This window comes from Lolium perenne, chromosome 1 (assembly GCF_019359855.2).
Source record: "Lolium perenne isolate Kyuss_39 chromosome 1, Kyuss_2.0, whole genome shotgun sequence".
Taxonomy (NCBI): Eukaryota; Viridiplantae; Streptophyta; class Magnoliopsida; order Poales; family Poaceae; genus Lolium; species Lolium perenne.
The window spans coordinates 9,567,219-9,588,955 of record NC_067244.2 but is presented as its reverse complement, the minus strand read 5'-3'; the positions used below and the strand labels follow the sequence as shown (position 1 = coordinate 9,588,955).

The following is a 21,737-nucleotide window of genomic DNA, read 5'->3' as shown; positions in this document are numbered from 1 at the left end:
TCCATAATCTTAGAGATTTCTCGTCACTTCCCTGCATTCACGGAGACATGAACTCACTATCGAGCATAAATACTCCCTCTTGGAGTTACAAGCATCTACTTGGCCAGAGCATCTACTAGTAACGGAGAGCATGCAAGATCATAAACAACACATAGACATAACTTTGATAATCAACATAACAAGTATTCTCTATTCATCGGATCCCAACAAACGCAACATATAGAATTACAGATAGATGATCTTGATCATGTTAGGCAGCTCACAAGACCCGACAATTAAGCACAATGGGGAGAAGACAACCATCTAGCTACTGCTATGGACCCATAGTCCAGGGGTAGACTACTCACACATCACTCCGGAGGCGACCATGGCGGTGTAGAGTCCTCCGGGAGATGATTCCCCTCTCCGGCAGGGTGCTGGAGGCGATCTCCTGAATCCCCCGAGATGGGATTGGCGGCGGCGGCGTCTCGCAAGGTTTTCCGTATCGTGGCTCTCGCACCGGGGGTTTCGCGACGGAGGCTTTAAGTAGGCGGAAGGGCAGGTCAAGAGGCGGCACGAGGGGCCCACACCCTAGGTCGGCGCGGCTGTGGCTTGGGCCGCGCCGCCCTATGGTGTCGCCACCTCGTGGCCCCACTTCGTCTTCTCTTCGGTCTTCCTCGGAAGCTTCGTGGCAAAATAGGACCCCGGGCGTTGATTTCGTCCAATTCCGAGAATATTTCGTTACTAGGATTTCTGAAACCAAAAACAGCAGAAACAAAGAATCGGCACTTCGGCATCTTGTTAATAGGTTAGTTCCAGAAAATGCACGAATATGAAATAAAGTGTGCATAAAACATGTAGATATCATCAATAATGTGGCATGGAACATAAGAAATTATCGATACGTCGGAGACGTATCAGCATCCCTGCTTAGTTCTCGCTCGTCCCGAGCAGGTAAAACGATAACAAAGATAATTTCTGGAGTGACATGCCATCATAACCTTGATCATACTATTTGTAAAGCATATGTAGTGAATGCAGCGATCAAAACAATGTATATGACATGAGTAAACAAGTGAATCATATAGCAAAGACTTTTCATGAATAGCACTTCAAGACAAGCATCAATAAGTCTTGCATAAGAGTTAACTCATAAAGCAATAATTCATAGTAAAAGTATTGAAGCAACACAAAGGAAGATTAAGTTTCAGCGGTTGCTTTCAACTTATAACATGTATATCTCATGGATATTGTCAACATAGAGTAATATAACAAGTGCAATATGCAAATATGTAGGAATCAATGCACAGTTCACACAAGTGTTTGCTTCTTGAGGTGGAGAGAAATAGGTGAACTGACTCAACAATAAAAGTAAAAGAATGGTCCTCCATAGAGGAAAAGCATCGATTGCTATATTTGTGCTAGAGCTTTGATTTTGAAAACATGAAACAATTTTGTCAACGGTAGTAATAAAGCATATGTATCATGTAAATTATATCTTACAAGTTGCAAGCCTCATGCATAGTATACTAATAGTGCCCGCACCTTGTCCTAATTAGCTTGGACTACCGGATCATCGCAATGCACATGTTTTGACCAAGTGTCGCAAAGGGGTACCTCTATGCCGCCTGTACAAAGGTCTAAGGAGAAAGCTCGCATTGGATTTCTCGCTATTGATTATTCTCAACTTAGACATCCATACCGGGACAACATAGACAACAGATAATGGACTCCTCTTTTATGCATAAGCATGTGGCAACAATTAATTTTTTCTCATATGAGATTGAGGATATATGTCCAAAACTGAAATTTCCACCATGGATCATGGCTTTAGTTAGCGGCCCAATGTTCTTCTCTAACAATATGCATGCTTAACCATAAGGTGGTAGATCTCTCTTACTTCAGACAAGACGAACATGCATAGCAACTCACATGAAATTCAACAAAGAGTAGTTGATGGCGTCCCCAGTGAACATGGTTATCGCACAACAAGCAACTTAATAAGAGATAAAGTGCATAAGTACATATTCAATACCACAATAGTTTTTAAGCTATTTGTCCCATGAGCTATATATTGCAAAGGTGAATGATGGAATTTTAAAGGTAGCACTCAAGCAATTTACTTTGGAATGGCGGAGAAATACCATGTAGTAGGTAGGTATGGTGGACACAAATGGCATAGTGGTTGGCTCAAGGATTTTGGATGCATGAGAAGTAATCCCTCTCGATACAAGGTTTAGGCTAGCAAGGCTATTTGAAACAAACACAAGGATGAACCGGTGCAGCAAAACTCACATAAAAGACATATTGTAAACATTATAAGACTTTACACCGTCTTCCTTGTTGTTCAAACTCAATACTAGAAATTATCTAGACCTTAGAGAAACCAAATATGCAAACCAAATTTTAGCATGCTCTATGTATTTCTTCATTAATGGGTGCAAAGCATATGATGCAAGAGCTTAAACATGAGCACAACAATTGCCAAGTATCACATTATCCAAGACATTATAGCAATTTACTACATGTATCATTTTCCAATTCCAACCATATAACAATTTAACGAAGAAGAAACTTCGCCATGAATACTATGAGTAGAGCCTAAGGACATACTTGTCCATATGCTACAGCGGAGCGTGTCTCTCTCCCACAAAGTGAATGCTAGGATCCATTTTATTCAAACAAAACAAAAAACAAAAACAAACCGACGCTCCAAGAAAAGCACATAAGATGTGATGGAATAAAAATATAGTTTCAGGGGAGGAACCTGATAATGTTGTCGATGAAGAAGGGGATGCCTTGGGCATCCCCAAGCTTAGACGCTTGAGTCTTCTTGATATATGCAGGGGTGAACCACCGGGGCATCCCCAAGCTTAGAGCTTTCACTCTCCTTGATCATATTGCATCATACTCCTCTCTTGATCCTTGAAAACTTCCTCCACACCAAACTTAGAACAACTCATTAGAGGGTTAGTGGACAATAAAAATTAACATGTTCAGAGGTGACATAATCATTCTTAACACTTCTGGACATTGCATAAAGCTACTGGACATTAATGGATCAAAGAAATTCATCCAACATAGCAAAAGAGGCAATGCGAAATAAAAGGCAGAATCTGTCAAAACAGAACAGTTCGTATTGACGAATTTTATCGAGGCACCAGACTTGCTCAAATTAAAATGCTCAAATTGAATGAAAGTTGCGTACATATCTGAGGATCACTCACGTAATTTGGCATAATTTTCTGAGTTACCTACAGAGAAAACAGCCCAGATTCGTGACAGATAGAAATCTGTTTCTGCGCAGAAATCCAAATCTAGTATCAACCTTCGATTAGAGGCTTCACTTGGCACAACAAAACACAAAACTAAGATAAGGAGAGGTTGCTACAGTAGTAAACAACTTCCAAGACACAAATATAAAACAAAGTACTGTAGTAAAATAACACATGGGTTATCTCCCAAGAAGTTCTTTCTTTTATAGCCATTAAGATGGGCTCAGCAGTTTTAATGATGCACTCGCAAGAAATAAGCGTTGAAGCAAAAGAGAGCATCAAGAAGAAAATACAAAACACATTTAAGTCTAACATGCTTCCTATGCGTAGGAATCTTGTAAATAAACAAGTTCATGAAGAGCAAAGTAACAAGCATAGGAAGATAGAACAAGTGTAGCTTCAAAAATTTCAGCACATAGAGAGGTGTTTTAGTAACATGAAAATTTCTACAACCATATTTTCCTCTCTCATAATAACTTTCAGTAGCATCATGAGCAAACTCAACAATATAACTATCACATAAAGCATCCTTATCATGAGTCTCATGCACAAAATTATTACTCTCCACATAAGCATAGTCAATTTTATTAGTAATAGTGGGAGCAAATTCAACAAAGTGGCTATCATCATATATAGGAGGCATATTGTAATCATAAAAGAAAATTTTCTCCTCAATGCTTGGGGGACTAAAAAGATCATGCTCATCAAAGCCAGCTTCCCCAAGCTTAGAATTTTCCATAGCATTAGCAACAATGGTGTTCAAAGCATTCATAGTAATAACATTCCCATTAGCATGCATATAAAGTTCCATGGGTTTTTTAATTCTCTCTTCAAACACATCATGTCCTAATTCAAGATAAAGTTCATAAAGATCTCTCATATTTTTGTTGTTTTCCATTATGCTTAACGAGTGAAATATAAACATGCATGATATTAAGTAAAGTAAAACAAGTAACTAATTTTTTTTTGTGTTTTTAATATGGAGAACAAGATAGTAAATAAAGTAAAACTAGCAACTATTTTTTTTGTGTTTTGATTTAGTGCAGCAAACAAAGTAGTAAATAAAACTAAGCAAGACAAAAACAAAGTAAAGAGATTGGGAAGTGGAGACTCCCCTTGCAGCGTGTCTTGATCTCCCCGGCAACGGCGCCAGAAAAAGAGCTTGATACGCGTTCAACACGCGTCCGTTGGGAACCCCAAGAGGAAGGTGTGATGCGTACAGCGGCAAGTTTTCCCTCAGTATGAAACCAAGGTTTATCGAACCAGTAGGAGCCAAGAAGCACGTTGAAGGTTGATGGCGGCGGGATGTAGTGCGGCGCAACACCAGAGATTCCGGTGCCAACGTGGAACCTGCACAACACAACCAAAGTACTTTGCCCCAACGAAACAGCGAGGTTGTCAATCTCACCGGCTTGCTGTAACAAAGGATTAGATGTATAGTGTGGATGATGATTGTTTGCAGAAAACAGTAGAACAGTATTGCAGTAGATTGTATTTCAGTATAGAGAATTGGACCGGGGTCCACAGTTCACTAGAGGTGTCTCTCCCATAAGATAAACAGCATGTTGGGTGAACAAATTACAGTTGGGCAATTGACAAATAAAGAGGGCATGACCATGCACATACATATTATGATGAGTACTGTGAGATTTAATTGGGCATTACGACAAAGTACATAGACCGCTATCCAAACATGCATCTATGCCTAAAAAGTCCACCTTCACGTTATCATCCGAACCCCCCCCATGATAAAGGTGCTAACAACAGACAATTGCATTAAGTATTGCGCGTAATGTAATCAGTAACTACGTCCTCGAACATAGCACCAATGTTTTATCCCTAGTGGCAATAGCACATCCATAATCTTAGAGATTTCTATCACTTCCCCAGATTCACGGAGACATGAACCCACTATCGAGCATAAATACTCCCTCTTGGAGTTACAAGCATCTACTTGGCCAGAGCATCTACTAGTAACGGAGAGCATGCAAGATCATAAACAACATATAGACATAACTTTGATAATCAACATAACAAGTATTCTCTATTCATCGGATCCCAACAAACGCAACATATAGAATTACAGATAGATGATCTTGATCATGTTAGGCAGCTCACAAGACCCGACAATTAAGCACAATGGGGAGAAGACAACCATCTAGCTACTGCTATGGACCCATAGTCCAGGGGTAGACTACTCACACATCACTCCAGAGGCGACCATGGCGGCGTAGAGTCCTCCGGGAGATGATTCCCCTCTCCGGCAGGGTGCCGGAGGCGATCTCCTGAATCCCCCGAGATGGGATTGGCGGCGTCGGCGTCTCAGTAAGGTTTTCCGTATCGTGGCTCTCGGTACTGGGGGTTTCGCGACGGAGGCTTTAAGTAGGCGGAAGGGCAGGTCAAGAGGCGGCACGAGGGGCCCACACCCTAGGTCGGCGCGGCCAGGGCTTGGGCCGCGCCGCCCTATGGTGTCGCCACCTCGTGGCCCCACTTCGTCTTCTCTTCGGTCTTCTGGAAGCTTCGTGGCAAAATAGGACCCTGGGCGTTGATTTCGTCCAATTCCGAGAATATTTCGTTACTAGGATTTCTGAAACCAAAAACAGCAGAAAACAGCAACTGGCACTTCGGCATCTTGTTAATACGTTAGTTCCAGAAAATGCATGAATATGACATATAGTGTGCATAAAACTTGTAGATATCATCAATAATGTGGCATGGAACATAAGAAATTATCGATACGTCGGAGACGTATCATTGGCGTGCAGAAGGGAAAAGATACGGCTGGCTTCCCCAGAGCCATTATAGATCTCATGGTCAACGCGGTTTGTACGGCGCTAGAATCACTGGACGACATTGGTAATTAATCCTAGGGTGATATAACCCATGCAATGGAACCTCCACCATATCAACACATACCATGGTTCCATTGCCAGCCACATAGTCATATTCATAGTTGGAAAGTAACATTTCATTTGCGATGCAGGAATGATAAGTATATAGCTTTGCATTAAAGTAGTCAAAAATAATCAAGTTGACATGAGCAAGGGTGAACTTGCCTGTGGACTGCGAGATAGTGCAGTTCAATGCAGTTGATGGAACCTGGACCTCGGGTTCTGTGAGAAGCATCATTGTCCGGTAAGGACAATGTTATAAAATCCAAATAATGCAATCATGGATGTATTATTTTATGTTGAATCCCTTTACCCCGCTGAGTTATAACAATTTTAGGGTTGAGTTTAAGATTTATGTCTTTGACGGTAATTTGCAATTGATTTAAAAGTATAAACCTTTTTAATTCACATAAAGTACATACTTCAAAGTAAAACTACTTTACTTGGTGATTCCCTTAATCATTCCAAAAATAATTTGAAATCATAGAGTTACCTCTATAGTTTTTGGAATAAAAGGAATATAGTATTTTTCTTGGAAAAATACCCTTTTTAATAGAAATGACTTGGAATAGTAGAATTTTATTTTGAAATGTTTGAAAATAAGTATTTGAACTTATTTGAGATTTTTCCTTGAATTTTAAATACAAGGAAACAATAGTTTCAAATTCCAAGTTATTATTTAAATTCTTAAAATTCATAATTTTTGAATTTGTTTCATAAATTCTATTTCATATTTTATTCTTGTTAAGATTTATTTTTCATTCATTAATCCAATTTTTAATGGATTTTTAGAATTGTATTTTATTTACTAAAAATTGGTAAAGTTTTGGCCTTTTCTTAATTATTAAAAGACCAAAATACCCCCCTGGCCCCTATTGGGCCAGCGCATTTACCTAAAGCCCAGGGACAGCCCATTAAGGCTTGTCCCTTATGGGTCGGTGGCGCCGAACGGCCCACCTCACTCACTCACTCGGCCCTCTCTCACTCGTTCACCTCTAACCCTAACCTCCTGCGACGCCCGTGGCGATGACGTCGCCGCCATGGCCGCCGCCGCGCTCCGGCCAGCTCCGAGCTCCCCCGCCGTAGCCACCTACCAAATCAGAACCGCCGCGTGAAGATCTATCGATCTGTCCGCGTGGTTTTCCCCTTCTCTTCCTCTCCTGGATCTCGCGAAGAATCGCCTCTGGCGATTGACGAACTCCGGCGAGCTCTCATCCTCGCCGACGATGGGTGCGCCCCTGAGGTTGACCTGGCGCGGGTGCTGCTCGCAGTACTCGTGCCGTCGCCTCAGGTGCTCGCTACGGTGGTGTTCGTGTTCGTGTTCGCCGGCGTAACGTCGGCGCCTACCCTGGATTTGCAGCTGTTAGGGCCGCGCGAGCAGTGCCCCGCCATGCCCTAGCTTCTGCTTCCAGGCGCATGTAAGTTGCTGCACTTCCTCTTCCTCTTCTCCATGTCTGTGCGCCCCCCCTTGTTACTGTTCTTCTTCCTCCTCATGCTCTGTTGCTCTCTGGTGATCCCGTGATCACACAGAGCTATGCCATAGTTGCTTAATCTTCCAGTGCTTCTATCTACTGCAAGCTCATGGCCAAATTACTGCCATCGGTACCGGCCGTTGTTGCTTTGCTTGCGATTCATGCTTTACTTGCTTATCTGCTGCTCCTAGCATGCTCTGTACTTGCCATGCTCTGATGTGCTTGCTCAAAAGCTTGCTATACCATGCTGTACTTGATTATGGCTTGCTTGTGCTTACTGGCATGTCATACTTGCTTGTCTAGGTGTACTTGTGATGCATCAGTGACACTTGTGTGTGCCAGTGGTGCTTGTGAAATGCCTCTGTGCTTCCTATGCAAGCAAATGATCCATTGGATCATCCTTTGCTTGTTGGCTAACTTCCCTGTGTAGCTTGACTTGATTCAATTGATCCATTTGATCAATTAAATGTCAGTGATGGCTTACTGATTAATTCTGTGGCTAAGTGATTCATTTCCTTGTTGATGCTGATGCTCAAGCATCACTATGCTGCTTACTTGTGCTGTTGCTCATTCAAGCTATCTGGACTTGCTCCAGTGGCTATGATGCAGTGATTAAACTGTGTTGCCTTGTATTATGTCATTGCTGTCATTTCTAAGCATGGATCTCGTGATAAATTCATGCTTGTATTAATTATGTTATGATGAACGCTTATGCAAAGAATGATTTAAATGACTTGCTTGCAAATGATTTGGCTATTCATGATTGTTTAGCAAGCAAATGAATCTGAATCCATTCCTGGATAATGATGTGCTATGTTTGGCTTTCTTTTAAATGGTGCTAGGTGTGATGTGACCTCAGTAGCCTTGCTACTGATTGGTTGCTCACCTATTTAATTGGATCTTGTGGCTACTCAACCTTTGCTTGCATATTTGGGGATCATACTAGATATGAATGCCAATATGCTTGCCTGATGAAAATCTAGGGTTTACTGATGGTTCATAGCTTAGGATTTACTGTGTAGTCTTTATTAGCTGCTAATCCTTGCAATTCATCTACTGGTGCTATCTGTGCATATGATCTGGCTAGTGTGTGTGCATCTGTGCATGTGTGCTAGCTTCTGTGTACAAGATCTGTACCTAGATGCTTTCCATTGTTAGTAGCTTTTAGACTGGCAGTAATCCTTGGTGAAAACCAAGTGATGATCTACCCACTTGAGCATCTGCTCAATCCCATGATTATATCATGCATATTGTATGGATCAGATCCATTGGATCTGTCCAGGAACTTGGTATACCTTGTTCCAGCTCCTAGATTGAAATATTTGGTTGTTGCAGACTTGGGGTTTTTGTGCACAGCCCTTCACCTCCAGTTTCTGGTTGAGCTTCTCAGGTCACCATGATTCCTAGGGCTAAGTGGTTGTGTGTTGGTTTCTGTTCTTGAGTATGAACTGGATGAACTGGTGCGGGTTCTAGCTTCACCCTTACCTGGTGATTTGCATATCTGGTCGACTGTCCTGGTTCTAGGGTTTGTGTGCTATTTATATGGTCTCTACTTCTTCCCTGGCCATGACACACAAGCTTGGTTACTTTATGACTCACCCCTTGCATTGCCTTGCTGTTGCTTGGCTAGCAACAGCCTTCATATGCTGAAACTTGAGCCCCTGTGGCTTGCTCGGGCCTGTCTCGTTTATGCCTATCTTGTGCTGTCCAAGAATTTGGACAAACACAAGTGTGCTGTGACAGTGTGCACTGTCCAAACTGAATTTTGTGTTATTTTTGCTAACTGTCCAAACTGAACTTTGATAACACTTATATTCTGGTCTAGTATTTGTTCTTTGTTTTGCAGGTTTGAATTATGGCCAGAAGATCATCCTCAAGTCACTTAGTTTAGGTTTTAGTTTAGAATAAACTTGTAATTTTCCTTTTCTTTTATTTCTGATCATTATGTCTCAATTCTTGTATCAAGAATATTGTAAAGACTTTGTAATTTGTGTTGTATATCAATAAAGCTCAAGTTTTGGTTTATGAGCTTTTGTATGATGTAATGTTTATATTCTTGATTAAATATTGTATTTGATATTCACTTTGAAATTCAAAGTAATTTGAATTTGTATCTTGTGTTTGAATTATGAATTCCTTGTTTATGTTGTGTGATGTTTATAGTTATATGTTTAACACTTATCAAATGCAATCATACCCCAAAGTAACAAGATACAAAAGAGATCATGTCGAAATTTCCCTAACTCACATTGCCTAACCCTAAGTGCAAAATGAGAGAGAACCTCGATCCCTCTTAGGTTTAGTTGCAATAAGGCGCGAAAATTTCCCCTGTTTTGCGATGAAATGCACATCCCATTTCTAAATCTACCATTCGTTGTTCCTATGTTCTGGGTTATTACAGTCTAGTATCGAAGTAAAAAGGGAATATGACTCGACATTTGCGGTTCAACGACTTCATATTCGTAGAACACACAAGGATCATTATGTTTCTCCAGAACCCCTTGGTGATCATTGATCGAAGAGGCATCTCGATCATGTCTGTATCGTTCTCGAACAGTATGGAAACACACTAAATGGTTCAACGAAATTTAAGATTGTTTTGGATTCATTGAAAACACCGGAGAAAAGAGTAGAGAGAACCAGAAAGTGTTCTGAGATAATCCGAAGGATGTTCGGAGTAGTTCGAGAGGTGTCTTAGATCATCATGAATTAAATAATATATTATCTATTAACTAAGTGAACTAATATTTAATTTTGTATTTATGTAATATTAAAAGGTGCAACCCACCTTAATAGGCCCCACCCGAAAGGGAGCCCATTAGGTAGCCGGCCACCCGCATGGGCTTGCGTTTTGGAGTGGGGAGTGGGCCACCTCCCCTTGGCCTAGATACACCCTGCATAGGGTTTTTGGCTGGCCATCACACCCTCCCCCTCCCCCTATATAAGGTGGAGGCTCGGGAGGAGGAGGAGCACACAATTCCCTCCTTTGAGAAAAGGAGAGCCCATTTGAGCGCCTTGCACACGGAGGGAGTCCACTCTACCCGGTACGCGGGAGCACTGTCGGGATCCGGAACCAGGAGATCTACTTCAGCACCTCCGCAGAAACGAAAACGGGTGCATCGTTAAGCATTGTATGTGTGCAAAAGTACGAGGTACTGCACTTGCGGCACTTGACATGGTACCAGGAGGATTGAACTCGACCCCGACGAGTACGACTACAGCATTCACGTTCTAGCGGAACTTTAACCACTTTCGGTCTACGAGAGTACATCACAGAAACCATCGCCGTTACTACATTACTCCTAGATAGATGTTACTACATTACTCCTAGATAGATCTGGACAATTGGGTTGCACTAGGTAGAATTTTTTTGTTTTCTGCAAATTGCGAGTATCGGGGGGTAAATCTAGCCACACACGCGCACACATGCAAGGACTACCGGTGTAGTATTTAACTAGTAGTAGAAAAACAGCTTAATTCAAGGCGCGCGCTGGCCGTCGGTCGGTCGATCCGCGCGCGGGGATCGGTCGTACCAACGCCGTTCGATCGTAATCCAGCGTGCAGAATTAGCAGCATTTCGATTTTTGCATTTCCCCCCCTGGTTTTTGGAAAATCAACCCGCGGTCCTAAGCCTATCAGTTTAAACCGAACACGTGTTTCCCTTTGCCCCCAAACTTTCAGATATTTACAACAAAACCCGCTGTTTAGTATAGCAACAAAACCCCGCCGCTTTGTGTACAAAAAATAAAAAGTATTACAACAAAAAATTTCACAGTAAATCTTCACATATATGTACAACAAATTATCAATATATTTACAATAATAATTAACAACAAAAACAATATTTTTTATTTGGGTGTTTACAATAATAGTCAGTTTCCATGCAATAATATCTTTACAACAAATCGGAAGCATACTTACAACAATAATTAATAACAAAAACCAACATTATTTTATTTGGGTGTTTACAATAAAAGTCTGCTTTCATTTCAGAAATATCTTTAGAACAAACCAGTAAAATATTTACAACAATAATTAGCAACACAGGCCATAAATAATTTGGGTGTTTACAACAAAAGTCGCAAACATCATCCATAAAAACCACAGACTATTTACAACTAAAAAATATATTTTTGCAAATAATTCAAAAGTTGTTAAGAAATAATTTAATTTGCTACAACTTGAATTACAACAAAAATCATCGTCTATTTTTACAAAAGTTAGAAACAAATACAACAAAAATTCATATGTTTGCAAACAATCAAAAGTGGTCAATCAATAATTAATTTGATATAGATTGAATTACAATAAAAGTCGGCATCTATTTTTTACAAAAGTCACAAATAATTACAACAAAAAAATGGTGCACAAATAGACACACAGCCAGAAGAGAAATGTCCAATAGATTTTTGAGGCCCACCCACATCTTCTATAAGAAAAATGTGCATACGTATTTTGGCTTCTGGGTGTTGGTGAGATTCAATGTAACTGGACTTGGTGTTGGTGCGGTAGCTGGGCTTGGTGTTGGTGGGCTGCAGCGTGGAGCGAGCGAGCCAAGCAGCAGCGCGAGGCGTGGGAGGGACCGATCGCTGCCCCGCGGATCGGTCGCCCGATGTAAAGCATTTTCCTTAATTCAATCTCGTGAGTATCTTTCCCAAGATGTTCTGATTCCGTTTTTTCCTTCGCCATAAAGCTAACGCATTTCTTGAACCGAAAAAATCAAATCAAATCCATTCTCCCCAAATCCCCGGTTTCGACCCGAAGAAAACGCAACGACAAATTCCAAAAACGCGCCGCGGAAGAATCAACGCACTTCCCTCGAACACTCCGCGACGTACGTCAGCCGCCGCCGGCCCTCCATCCCGGCCGTCCGTCTCCCCAATCCTCCAATCCCAGCCGTCCGTCATTCTCCGGGCCAAAACCGCGTCGTCTCCGCTCCTCTAAACCCATCGCGCGTCTCCTCCCCGCAAGAACCAATCCAAGATTTCCTCTGCGCTCGCTCGCCGGGAATCAATCCATGTCGATCCGCAAGGCGCTGGGCGCGGTCAAGGACCAGACGAGCATCGGCCTGGCCAAGGTGACCGGCGCCGTGGCGCCCGACCTGGACGTGGCCATCGTGCGCGCCACGGGCCACGATGACGCGCCCGCCGACGACCGCCACGTCCGCGAGGTGCTGCGCCTCACCTCCGGCACCAGGATCCACGTCGCCGCCTGCGTCGCCTCCGTCTCCCGTCGCCTCGCCAGGACCCGCGACTACGTCGTCGCCGCCAAGTGCCTCGCGCTGCTCCACCGCCTCCTCGCCGACGGCGACCCGCACTTCCGCCCCGAGATCGTTAGACCGTCCTCCTCATCCCTCCGCGGCGGCGGCCCCGTCCTCGCCTCCCTCGCCGACTTCCGCGACGAGGCGCACTCCGCGTCCTGGGACCACTCCAACTTCGTGCGCGCATACGCGCTCTACCTCCACGACCGCGTCCGCTTCCTCCTCGCCCTCCTCCCCGCGCCCCGCACCGTCCGCTTCGCCGACGACTACGACCGCGGCGGCACCGCCGCCGCGGGCGCCTCCCCCGCCCCGGACATGACCGTCTCGGTCCACGACATGGACGCGGAGGCCCTCCTGGCGCGCGCGCGCCAGCTGCGCAACCTCATCGACCGCTTCCTGGCCTGCCGCCCCGCGGGCGCCGCCAGGCGCAGCCGCGTCGTGCTCACCACGCTCGGCCCCGTCGTCAGCGAGAGCGCCCGGTTATACGACGACGTCGCGGGCGTGCTCGCCGTCCTGCTCGACCGCTTCTTCGACATGGACTACGCCGACTGCGTCAAGGCCTTCGAGGCCTACGTCAGCGCCGCCAGGGTCGTCGACGACCTGCTCGCCTTCTACTCGTGGTGCGACGACGCGGGGGTCGCCAGGTCGGCGGATTTCCCGGAGGTCAAGCGCATCGACGACAAGCTACTCGAGACGCTCGAGCAGTTCGTGCGTGAGCGCGGCAAGGCGCTCCACAGCACAGATGGTGCCTCGCCGCCGCCACCACCTCACGCTCTAAACCAACGAAACCACGACGACCCCGCCGCAGAGCACGACATGAATAGCATCAAGGCGCTCCCGGCGCCAGAGAATTACACCGCTGCGCCACCTGCACGTCATGCGCCGGCACAAGCATTCGCCACGGCGCGGGTGGCACCTGTGCAGAGCGACCTGGTCGACCTTAGGGAGCCCGAGGCCACAGCCGACGAGCAGGGGAACAAGCTCGCGCTCGCGCTCTTCTCGGGTGCACCAGCCGCGAACGGCGACTGGGTCAAGTTCCCGTCTGACGACGACGACGCTCCCAGGGCGACGACCTCCGCGTGGCACACGCCGGCGGCGGAGCCGGGGAAGGCGGACTGGGAGCTGGCGCTCGTGGAGACGGCAAGCAACCTGTCGCGGCAGGCACCAGCGATGGGCGGCGGTTTGGACCCGCTGCTCCTGCGCGGGATGTACGACCAGGGCGCAGCACGGCACCATGTCAGCGCGCAGGGGTCGGCGTCCGGGAGCGCGAGCAGCGTGGCCGTCCTGCCGGTGGCCCCCTTCCTGGCCCTCCCCGGGCCCGAAGGCACGGTGGTCGGCGGTGACCCGTTCGCGGCGTCGCTGGCAGTGCCGCCGCCGTCGTACGTGCAGATGGCGGAGATGGAGAGGAAGCAGGAGCTGCTGGCGCAGGAGCAGCGGATGTGGGCGCAGTACAGGCAGGGCGGCATGCAGGGGCAGGCCGGCCTCAACGGGCTCGCCGTCGGCGGCCGCGGAAGCGCGTTCGCGTCCAACACCTCCGTGCCCATGGCCATGGCCTACCACGGCGCCGGCGGCTACTACTACTACTAGCAGAAGCAGAGCACGACCGTCCTCCATCGCTGCATTCTTCAGTGTTTTGTCTGTTGTGAATAATACTCTGATCAGGTGAGCTGAGTGTCCATGATTTTCCACCAAAAACATCATATTGTTTGTACTGATTTGATCATGCTCGATCGCTGAGATAATCAAGGCGATCTGAGATTGATCGCGAGAGACAGATGTTAGAAATATACAATGCAGTAAACTGCAGATATGCTATCCGTTTTCTTGTTCCTTGGAGCTTGGTGGATCATCCTTGCCACTTGGATTTTGCTCATTTGACATTCGTACTAGTTTGGTATTGTGATAGATCATGATATGATTTTCTATCATTACTTCCGCCATCTTGCAACAGATTCAGAGGCCTCGTGTTAGAATTAGTTGCCCAGATCAGCATCAGCTCTATATGTATGGCATTGAAAAATACTATATGACAACGATTCAGGTTCAGCTTCAGTGCAAAGTAATATGATTTTCGTGAGCATGTTGCCGGCATGGGATTACTGGAAAGCCTTATGATTCTGGAATAAAGGGACCATAATAAGAACCACTCCCAATAAGTATTATGTTATCCATTTCAAGATAGGCTGGTATGCCATAAGTGTTGAGGTTCAATAGCATTTCATTGGTTGTTGTAACACCTCACTTTGGTTTATTATTCCTATGGAGAATGGACAAATGATGTTAAACCTAACGATCAAGGGGGAGAATGTTGGTTGAACTGTCAGGTTTAACGGAACAGAAACAAAAAAAAATGTTTCAGTCAAAATAACGTTAAGGAGGAGGCCCACGAACCAACGTTCGTGGCCACCTCGTACGGAACTATTGCGCCCTGATCGGGGGCACCAAAACCAACTCGATGGTTTGGACCCCTATCGTCTGCGCCATATAAAAGGGGGGGAGCCTGGCTACGATCTGATAAATGAGTTCACGATCAGCTCTCTGCTCTCCCCACAACTCCATAAGCCCTACCGATCTAGGGAAGCGCAGAAGCGACGGGAAGACCAGCCTACACCCCGGCGGTGTCAGGGCAGTGCCGCTGGAGACCTGAGGGGATCAGGAGGATCCCCAGATCGTCCACAACATCTCTGCTTCACGCCTGCAGGCGACGATGGCAACTTCAACAATGCGTAATGCACTTCTACATCTCTATTTTTCATGTGCAATGGGTGTTCTAGGCTGCTGCTTCTCACGATCCAGATGAAGTGGAAGCGGCAGCTGCTGGTGCACGAGCAGAGGATGTGGGTGCAGTACCGGCAGGGCGGGCCAGTCTCAACGCTCGCTGTCGGCATGAGCGGAAGCCCGGTCGTGTCAAACACCTCCGTGCCCATGAAGCAGATCAGCCTATGTCCCGTACTCCGTAGCTGCATTCTTCAGTATTGTCTGTGAATGAATAATACTCTGACCAGGAGTGTGGAGTGCCCATGATTTGCCACACGAATTATCATATTATCGAATAGGTTTGATCATGCTTGATCGCTGGAGTAATCATGGCGATTGAGATAGATCGTTAGAGACAGATTGGTTGAGCACAAGACATTGAAAGAACAGAGATCCGTTATTTCACAACCCAGAGTCAACGATACTAGAATGGATAAGGAATAGGAACATGCTGTTCTAAATATCTGGAAGATGTTGATAAGAAGTATGAACATAATTTTCATCGCTACATTGTTCTATTGTTTGCAGTAGTTTAGGTTCTGAGAATACCAGCTAAGATTAACAGCTACTTTGTACACACACAAAATGGAAACCTGGTAAGGATAATATATGTAGTTGCATCACCCTCACAGATTCTATTGTTTATGCATCAAGGAGCGTGCCAACCAGATGCAAGCGTAACCTGACAATTAGAGCTGAAAAAAGAAAACAATACCAGGTAAGGATCATCACCCGCACATAATACCGTTTGTTGCATCAAGTAGCATGCTAACTAGATGTACGATGAACCAGTTTACCTATAGAACTTCACTGAGGGATTAGCCAAGGAAATGTTGGACAGTTCCGTCATTTCAAATGTACGTGAGGGTTCCACGCTCACGCGTTCAATCCTTGGCGAGCATGTTAATATTATTCTTAATAAATCATGCTCATGATCCTCTCCACTAAAGCCATGGATTTCCACTTCTTCAAGACATGTAGAGAAGATACTCTGGCTTCTCCAATTCTTGGGCTTATCACAAGGACAATTTTGTGGGCAAGCTTGTTTCTGCTCAACCAAATGATGAGCATGAGAATCTATTCTTTATATGAGCTAATTTCTCAGTTGAGAGTTGAGACCATATAAAAACTTCATACTGCTATGTCTTTATAAAAAATCTATATGTGTGGCAAAGAATTACCATGGGCCACTTTCGCAGGACGACCTTAAGTTTTTTTGTAGAAGCAAGAATTGGACTCATTCCAAGGAGTCGCAGCATAAGTGATCCATAAACATGCCAAGCCGGTTCACAATTTATCTCCAGCACAGAGAAGTTGGTAACCGGAAGTTTCTCCACTTCGTCTGCAAAGTTCAGCTCTGTGTCCAATTGTTTCATTTGTTTCTGTAATACATTTGGACAAGATATCATGCATGGAATGAAACAAAATTTACTGTGTAAATACAAAAGTACATTGACAATGGAAGGAAATACATACATGGACACTCAGGTGCAAGCACATGACATGAAAGGGTGGAAGCAGCTGCATCAATGAAGGCATGCCTTTCCTTTTGACATCGTTGCTCCTCTGTATCGTCTGAATTCTCAAGCTCCCGAGGCGCCAAAAACCAAACAAGAGAGCGGGCCCTGTATAGGACCGTTGCCACGAGACATTCTCCAACACTGGTGCTAATATTGACACAGCAATGTCCCCATCAGCACGGAACGCCATACGAAGTTCTTTAAGCACGGGAGTTACAATATTGATGTTGTGGAATTCTGTATCACAATCCGTATTCAAATCAAGTTTCTGCAGTGAGGATGAGTGGACCATGATTTTGCCACTAGTTGTGGACGCCTTGAGGACACGTAGGCATGGGCAGCGGGCGACCGAGGTGCCAATGTCAGCGATTCTGCAGAGTCTTGATAGGGATAGCGTCTCGAGCCTGGAAAATTCGCTGGACGGCACATTGACTTTAATTTTCTTGTCATATTCGGAATGGCATCCCAGTAAGCTGTCAGTGAAGACAAGCTCCCGCGGCGAGATCCTAGCCACAATACGGAGAAGATAGGCAAACCGGCGTGGGGTGATGTCCTCATCTCTCCAAGGAATTTCGATACCGAGGATGGGCAACATGAGGCCTCGCTGTCCTGCCTTTTCGAGTACGGTGAGCGCCTCTTTGATGGAGCTGAGCCGCATGTTGCGTAAGCTCACATTAAGCACGCGCAGGCGTGGGCATTGGTTGAGCAAGATGTCAAGGTTGGCGATCATGCCAGAGAGGGAGAGCTTCTCTAGCATGGGGAATTCGATCACTGGAGCCAGTGTTATGGGAGTAGTATGCCTATTCCGCCGGTAGGAGAGGCTGAGCACGCGTAGGCGCGGGCAACGGTTGAGAAAGGATCCAAGGTTCACGATTTCTCCGGCGACGGATAAACTCTCTAGGGCGGTGAACTCGCCGGTCGGCAGAGGCCTCACATCAAAGTGCGGCGAGTCTATCTCGATCGAGGAGGTGCCGTGAAAGCAGGGCAGATCAATGTAGTTGTAGTATCTGTAGCCCACGTAGTGATCACAAGAGTAACGGAAGGTTAAGAATAGCTGTCTGGGCGAGAGCTGCGCTGCTGCGCCCAGCAACGAGTTGGCATCGGCGGTGTTGTGTCCGGAGGAAATATCTATGTCAAGAGTAGATACCTGTGGTGGAGAATCGAAGCGGCGGAACAATGCTTGGATCCTGCTTGGCTTGAGTCCGCGGAAGGTCAGATCAGTAAGGCCGGTCCACAGATCTCGCCACCGGCGCGAGAGCAGGCTGGACTGCACGGCGGTGCGGACGCAGCATAGATGTGCTAGAATAAGGAGAAGCATCTCGTCGGGGAGAGCGCTGATGCGATCCGTTAGCTGGGAGGAACTTCCATGCGGCGGCGGCGAGGAGCGCCTGAGGCGACGCGCAGATCGCAGGTCCATCCAGAGTGAAGGAAGACGTGAACCCTTCGTCTGAAAAAGAAGCAAAATAAACCCTGCGATCTTCTACCTAATAGGGTGTCAAGTTCGATCTTCGATCTCGTATTCGATCCATCCCATATATTCGGGAGAGTTGTTAGGTTTTGATTTTCGCCCTTGTAACATGCAATATTGCACTATCATGGACCGGTCCTACCGTATGGCTCATCCTTACAAGTCACAACAATCGACCGGGAGATAATAATCGTGTGACACATCCGTCTGCCGATGGAAGATCCATTTTTCCTCTTTCTTTGTAAAAATTACTGTTGTTAACCACAAACTTATATCCGGTCAGGAGGCATCAGTGTGCCGTTAAGCGATGCTAAGACCGCCCCTCACTTTGTTTAGATGCGGAAGTATAGAAATATTTTACTTATAGATACATTCAAATGTAGAAAAATTTGAGCAGAGTTTTTTTTTCATTTCTTTATCTTCTAAATCCACCTTTTTTTTACTTCGTTAACAATAATGCAGTTTTAGGATACCGTGCATCCAAACTTAAACCAAAAGATGCAACTGATGCTCCTTTTCTTTTAAATTAACACTCCCTTTTCATAATAGCGTCAAGTTTTATCGATGCGACCTAGTAAAGTTGTGCACCCATTGATGTATTATAATACGATCTATCAAGAGGAAATTTGGAATAGAATGGGAATTGGCTTATGTATCACGTTTAGTAAGTCCAATCACAACTCTACCATGACCGTAATTATTGTACAAGTTCAACAGGAAGTTCATTCGTATTGGAGTTTTGATGTAGCGATTTATATTTCCCTTAACATCACAATACTGATTTTGATTAATGTCCATCACCGAGATATCCTACCAAATCGATAAATCTCCACTAAATATTTTCCATCATTCTAACAATATAGCAGATATATGATTAAACATGTAATTTACATGCATGACCATACCTGAAATATATTTAATGGTAATTCAAATAATATTTGTTATGTTATAGAAACACCAAATATATATAGTACGAAAATACACTTAATAATAATATATACAAGCATGTTACGGACCGTATGGAGAGAGAAGCTCTGAGTATTCACATGGTACAACAATGGTTGGTCATCCAAAAGCATGTTGTCCAACAACACAAGCAACAGATCACCATCCGACTTCACAAGATAGAACTTGTTATTTCCAAGTTCTGGAAACGAAATTAGTGTCTCAATCTTGACAGTGCATTGGTGCACACTGATTGTCCGTCCCCATAATTGTTCACAGCTATTGCATACAATTCACCATTTAACGGGGTAATGCAACGCAGAGAATGGTGCTCGATCGGAAATCTTTCTTCTCCCCAATCTTCATGTATATCCTTAGTTGAAGTGATCTCATTGAGCCAAGCAATTCCCTCCGGGTAATGTGCGGAAACGAAGACCATAGTCGGAGATTTCATTACAGCGATGAATCCAGAAAAACAGATGGCATATGCGCCTCAAACATAGTGTTCGATGTCTTTGTGAGTGTGTTCAGAAGCCGTATCTTGTGTGGTTGGTTCTTCTGGGCAAGCACGATGACGCCACGGCAAAAGCCAATAAAGTGGTATCTAAAATATATTGATGAAGATAACATTCAGCACTAAGATGTTTACGACTGAAAATAAAAATAGATTAACCCTATAGATATGGAGGAATTTGAACCTTGCATCAACTTCCGATAGATCTATGGTGACGTAGCGGGATATGCCGAGTTGGAGGAAGGTGAACTCAGCGGCGCGTGGAAGGGCGTGGTCTACCATGATCCATTCGTGCAGGTGCACGTCGGGCTCAGGTAAACCTGAGCGCCAATTTCTACAGACTTGCCTCATAGCAGAGTAGGTGTCCACGTACTCCTCGTTCGCCAGTAAGCATTCACCGATCTTGTGAAGTGGTCCGTCAGCCATGAGAGAGGCCCAGTTCACGGAGGCGCCGCGCTTGGATGCGCCGCCCTCGGAGGCGACAGGCTCGGTGGCGACGGGCTCGGAGGCGACGGGCTCGGAGGCGACGGGCTCGGAGGCGATGGGCTCGGGGGCGATGGCCGCTGGCGTATTCTTCTTCTCCATCGCCGGCAGGGGAGCGCGCGTACGGCGGTTGGGGTTTTTTCCTTCGATTTGGAGAAGTTGATGGGACGTGAGAGGCGTGGTTTCGTGCGTGAGCGAGAATGAGACGTACTGTGTGCAGAGTGTAAACACCCGGATTTGTAAGTCCATATGCCTATTATATCATACATCGCAATCCCAGGAAGATTGTTTTTGCGAGACATAATAGTTAAGTAGCATAGAGTCATCATTGCTTACACCAACAGATCACATGATCCAATATTACACAAATAGATTGTTCAACAACACAAATAGTAGCGGAAGAGAAGTAGTAGTGGACTATCTATTCCACAGGCAACGCTTGACGTTAGAAGATGATCCTAGTTATCGTAGACGTCATGTTGTCCGTCATCCTGATACTGTTGCTCCTCTTCAAAGTCTGGCATTTGAATAGCCAGGGACACAGCCATGAGTATTTTAAAGTACTCGCAAACTAATACTAATGTAATTACTTATTAATTGTAACAAGGGGTGCTAAGCTCTAGGTTTATTTGCATAAGGCCAAGTTTTAGTTCAATAAAACCTTTAGTAAAGACTCTTCACTTGCAAGACTAACTCAAGTGGGAACATTAGTGTCATTCCCATAAATCATTTGTGACTCAAGTCAAATCACCTTTCAATTCACCATTCCTTTTTAAGATAAAGATTCTGATAACGGAACAGTATGGCCTTTCCAATCGTCCGTAACCGGGGACACGGCTATTCGAATAGGTTTAACACTCTGCAGAGGTTGTACTCTTGTTCCACAACTTTTGATTACATCCATCGAGGATAACCCCGAATCATCGTAACTCAGTACGCGGATCATCAACCTTAACCTTTCACTTATGCACCCTAGTATAGGCACCTCTCCCCGCGAGCTTGGCCTCCCGGTGAAAACAAACCATCAACCCGGGAACTGCACAGGGTTTGGGTTGTACATTCACCTCATATTCACATCATTTCACTTGTAACGGAGGCATCCTCGTCGTAACCTCTATGATGCTTGTTTAGAGGGAACCTATACTAAGATACACAAATTTCTAGTTAAGCCCT

The 21,737-nt window shown here is 45.2% G+C and overlaps 1 protein-coding gene across 1 annotated transcript; it reads left to right on the top strand.

Moving 5' to 3' along the window:
- Window positions 1-12,604: 12,604 nt before the first annotated feature.
- Window positions 12,605-14,707, top strand: LOC127325989 (probable clathrin assembly protein At4g32285). The gene has a single exon (XM_071826045.1). It carries the CDS (start codon window positions 12,635-12,637, stop codon window positions 14,462-14,464), a length of 1,830 nt encoding a protein of 609 aa, XP_071682146.1. The 5' UTR covers window positions 12,605-12,634; the 3' UTR covers window positions 14,465-14,707.
- Window positions 14,708-21,737: the final 7,030 nt, after the last annotated feature.

Bases quoted from the DNA above. Each gene is read 5' to 3' on its own strand.
- LOC127325989 (XM_071826045.1), top strand. From the start codon at position 12,635: ATGTCGATCCGCAAGGCGCTGGGCGCGGTCAAGGACCAGACGAGCATC.